The following is a 5315-nucleotide window of genomic DNA, read 5'->3' on the forward strand; positions in this document are numbered from 1 at the left end:
ACTCACTGCCAATACACACATTGTTCCGTCACATTGTCACCCTCTTATATATATACCAGCTACCCTATATCTAGTAATCTCCCGACTATTCCGGAAGGTTCGAGAGGTGGCGTGACACTAGTCACGTGACCTCGCTGATGCAACAATACATACTCTTGAATTGTGTAAAAAAACGGGTTTAGACAACATAAAATTCAAAGGGCTGTAAAATGCAAAGTCTATTAAGCGTGATAATCAGCTTTTTTTCTGCTAGTTTTCTCTAGTTTTTGAACTAGGTAGCCCTGGTGGTTTTCCTTGAAGGTAGTTGGAAGAACAAACATTACCACTTGGCTACTAGTTATAAAAGTAGTTTCTATTTATGTGGATAACACAAGTAACTCTGAGGTAAGAAATTCCATCGGTATTGATCGGAACCCAGTAACGGTTCATTGGGGAATTTTATGTAGAGTACGGCTTCATTTAATAAGTTGGTACCGAATACCGTTATGTTTGTTCTTCTTTGAGATACCGTTACTTGCTGAAACTTGGTTCTGTGATGCCAGGTTCTGGTAAAGGTGCTCACCAATACCTCTTTAAGAAGAATTTCGCCGCAATGAAACTGAATAAACCCGTCTCTTGAACTAAACGTTCACACAAACTTGAAATTCGATACATTTCAGTAAAAACGTCATTCAAATCGTTTTGTAGCGAACAAGAAAAATATGGCCATGTTTGCTTATCGTTCTTATAGTGAGAATTAGAAGAGTTATTTGATTCAATACATAGATTCATCATACAGTTGAATTTGATTATAGAGATGTTTAGTGTCCTATTTTTAAATCATTGTCGAGTAAGTCTTCAGAAAATTTTACTTGCTTGTCGATAAAATATTTTTAGCGTATAATGCTCCAGATATAGCCTTTTAGGATTCGTCAAGAAGTAAGTTTTTTTAAACACAACCTTATCAAATTTTCTCTGCAGACAACCGTATACATGGAGTTTCCTGGAACCCTTGTACGAGTTATTCTTGACAAATATTACCTAAATCATAGAGATAATATTAAAATAACGTATTTAACAAACAATCTTACCAGTAGTTTTTCTATAGATAGCCACACATGTATTTATTCTAGAGACAAGTTTACTAGAAAGCTCTCTAGAAATAGTTTCACATGGAGTTCTTCTACAGAGGTTTGAGTACGTTATATTAAAGATGTTTTAAGTCTGCAAATAAGCAAGTCGCGTGATAGCCACAGCCGATATAAAATACCTGTGGAATAGAATGTTTCAGAACTACATTTTGAATTTTTTTTATGTTGCGTAGGAAATGTGATGCCACTGAAAATTTACTACTTTTGGAAATGGTATATAACAGCACTTTCTGATATAAAATATTCATACACTCACATCATAAACTTCTTTTCAGATCAAGGATTTAGAAATTACAAGTCGGGGATATTCCTTGTACTTAATGGCATTAGAAAACAAAGGAGTATGGATCAATTTGGGACACCAGGATCATACAAAAAGAGATGGACCTGCAACAAACCCTATTTCAGTCGTGGGAAGAAAAGTGCGCCGTCTTATAATAGGTGAGAAGCCAAAAACACAAATGTCAATGGCAAAAATCGTCTCTGTGCCCTTAGCAACAGTACACAACATACTACAAAAGGATCTCCATTTGGAAAAGCGACACAATTACGTATACACAGCTTGCTTCCACAACATATTCGTTCAACCGTCCATTACGCGACAGATATTCATGCTATCTTATGCAAAACTTCCAATCAAGTTACCGAAGGCAGCGCCAATGGATTTCGGTGCAATCGAGTTGTTGAAGCGGACGCTGGGAAACCGTCATCTTCGTAAACTAGATGGATTATAGAAAGTCTGTTGGGAGGAGGGGTATGATTTGGAATGACAACCTTATAACTACGCCTTTTGCAATAGATTATACGCTGAAGTGCTATTGTCAAGATGTACGGTCATCATATTGAACAGAACCAAACGTGACAATATGGAATGTAACGACGCTGTGAGGCACCAAAATTGTTTTAACGTAATGTACTGACATTTTGTAGAGACAAATTTACCAGAAGCATTTCTAGCGAAACCCATAATTGGAGTTCTTCTATAGCAAAATTTACAAGGAGATTTTATAGAGAAAACAAAAACTGGAGTTCTTCTAGAGAGAGCCTTATCATTATTTTTTTAGAGAGAATTATAAAGGAAGTTCTTTTCAAGAAACCTTACGTAGAGTCAAAAACAAACCTTTCTAGACTTCTTTCAGTGACAACTTTACCTGACTATTGTTTTGCAGATAAATTGTATTTTCTATTAAAATACCAAAAACAGTTCGCTTCCTATAGAAGAGGTTTATTAATACGTGTTAGAGTATAAACATGTTCAGATTTTTGGCGAAATAATGACTTAAAAATAATTTATTAAAAATCTAACTAAAAAAAATCAAAACTCCCTCAGTTTTCCGGTCACCCTCCCTGTCAGTTTTTTACGTTGTTGTTTAAGTAACACAAAAATTAAGATCAATGTGAAATGCATCCCTTAAAATAACATTATATACTTAATATATTTTATAATATAACAAAATACTATTATATGAACTCTTGAATATTATCTTCCAAAGGTAGAATAACAAAATTAAGTCAGCCATCTATTTTTTAAGCAAATGCAGAGAAACTAAAATATTTTGCTTGATTTTTTTCAAATGATTGTTATCAACCCTTCAATAACATTGGCCTCGTTGTTGAGGCACTCAACTTGTGAGTTGAGGGTCAGGGGTTCGAATCCCGTCTCCAAACACGAACAATCAGTAATATATATATATTGAAATACTTATTCCTAACTTTACATAACGGAAGTTTTTTCTTACTCTTATATTTTTTAATGGCTAAATTAAGTTTTTCTCGTGAATTTTCACTAACAGTAAATCGTATAATTTCTTTTTTCATTTATCATAGATGAAAAACTATGCGGTCCCCTGGTGGGTTAGTTGTATGTTGACGGACATACAATGCTACCTTCAGAGGTTCGTTTCCCCATCGTGTAGATTTTGCCCCGATGGCTCAGCAATAAATCTGTGGGTTTATAACGTCAAAATTCGGCTTTCAATACCCGCGGTGGGCAGAGCACAGATAGCCCATTGTGTAGCTTTGTACTTAATGACAGACAAGCAAACGAATTAAAATATATGTCTTACGTAGGAGATTAACTCAGTTCCTAGATAGTTAACACTCAAATTTACTGCTAAGATATCACGTACAATGTATGATAATTTATCCGTTTAATTCAGGTAAAGAATGTTTATAATGTCGTTCGCCCTCTTTTTTTTGAAGTGATCACATAACACTATACTCTATTATGTATTTAAATACACGTTTATCATGATGATTTCTTTAGCTACCACATATCTTTAAATTACAGTTATTCATGATCTACATGAAAGGTATACGATAAAGTCCATAATATATATTTATATTGTAATTTGTATACTATGAGTAGATATATATATATATATGTGTGTGTAATATGCACTTTATAATGCGTATTTTACACCTGAACGTCACATTACGCAACAAATGAGCAAAACAACCCGACCACAGACTTTCTAAGATATTAGGCACAGTAGGCCCTGTTGAACTACTGACCAGAAGGAAGGCAAACAGCCAGCAATAATTACTACCACAAGAGCTTTGTCTAACCCTAAAAAGTGCTTGACTGTGAATCTTATAACGCACCCACAGATGTAAGTACGAAGTGTATTCAGAGGCATCACAGTGGGCCTTGGACATTTCATCCGCACTATCCATTTAGGCCACGCTAAGCCAGATTGTGGTACTTTATAAGGAATAGAAAGGCAGTTGTTTCGTAAAAAGTGAAAACAAAACATCGTTTATAACATTTGATCTTTATTCATAAAACGAACATGGAAATAGGATGAAACAACTTTAAACACAATAAATGTCAAGAGACAGGATATAATGTGTTATACGATACAGGAATATTTCAGTAGAAAACAACAAGTTGTTTTCGCCGTTTCGGTGATATTATGTTACTTTTTTATGGAATCATTTAATTTATATGACGTCTTAATAAAATCATATCCAAACGGTACCGTCTTTGCACTTTTGGGGGTATACGTAAAATTACGATAGTAATAGCACTTTTATGAGAGGATAAATACTAGAAAATCACTATATTAAATAAGAATAATTCATAGTCAAAACTCATCCTGTTTCAGAAGAAGTAAGGACACAACCGCGTCATGAAAGTTAACACTAAAGCTATCATAGTTTACATACTACTCTGACTTCGTAGTTCAACTACTAATAATGGGCAGCGGTGAATGAAGGGGCATGAAATTTATTCAGTTTATAGGGAGAAACGGCCAGTCCGCTTGTTCTAACCGCTCCATGAGGTGAAACGGAGAGTCCTCTGACTGGTAAGACAGCAGGATTCACACCGTACGGAACAGGATGGGTCAAAGCCACTCGGGCTGGAACAGGCCTGGGAGCCACGTAACGATGTGGTTGGCTGTAGCTGCGATCTGCTGATTCTGTAAAAGCTTTGGGTTTATTTGGAGCTGAGTAGGCTTCCTGAATATGTGCAGGAGGTTCTTGACTGTCAATCTGCACAAAGGCCGGATCATCACTGGTGATTCCGGGTTCGTTAGATTCGATTTTCGCCCGGAAGCCGTCAACATCAGCGACGTAATTTACTTTACGGAAAAGACCATAAGCATCAGTGTAGCCGTAGTTTCCCCGCACATTCCCGTTCTCGTCCCCTGCCTCTTCTCGTTGCTGGGTGTTGCCGTCATCGTCTTGGGACTGATAGCCAAAACTGAAAGGCTTTGGTGGCTCCTGCTGTGAAGGTGATGAAATTTATAACTTATATTTTAATATATTATAAGGAACTCATTATCATTCAAGTAACACACTAAAAGAAATAAAATTTCTTAAAATATTATATAAAGCTCAAATACCAAAGAAATAACTTTCTAACACGGAAGATGGAGAAATATTCTCTCCACCCACTTTTATAATTGTCTTTCCAATAACCTACAGCCAATGAGATCAACGAAATTCTGCTTATCGGTTCACCAAACTGTTGATCTTGGCTGCAGGAAACTGCAACAGCAAGTAGGCTTAAAGAGAAAATACGTTTCGACACCTTTTAGCATTATTTACCACATTATTGAATAAGTAGAGTTGTTTAAACATTTGTTTAACAACAAGTAACAGCTTGGAATAGTCTATTCTTTCATTGGGTTGTGTGTCTGTGAGCCAGACTAGTTTCGGAGTGGACCATTCCAAACTTTT

General features: G+C 35.9%; 1 protein-coding gene across 1 annotated transcript in view; it reads right to left on the minus strand.

Moving 5' to 3' along the window:
- Positions 1–3974: 3974 nt before the first annotated feature.
- LOC111087053 (cuticle protein 16.8-like) overlaps positions 3975–5315 on the minus strand; it is a 2955-nt gene continuing 1614 nt past the window's right edge. Inside the window, exon 3 of the mRNA XM_022392300.1 lies at positions 3975–4859. Within this exon, the coding sequence (XP_022248008.1) occupies positions 4323–4859 (537 nt within the window). The 3' untranslated portion in view covers positions 3975–4322. The remainder of the gene's footprint in view (positions 4860–5315) is intronic.

The sequence above is a fragment of the Limulus polyphemus genome, unplaced genomic scaffold (assembly GCF_000517525.1).
Source record: "Limulus polyphemus unplaced genomic scaffold, Limulus_polyphemus-2.1.2 Scaffold1688, whole genome shotgun sequence".
Taxonomy (NCBI): domain Eukaryota; kingdom Metazoa; phylum Arthropoda; class Merostomata; order Xiphosura; family Limulidae; genus Limulus; species Limulus polyphemus.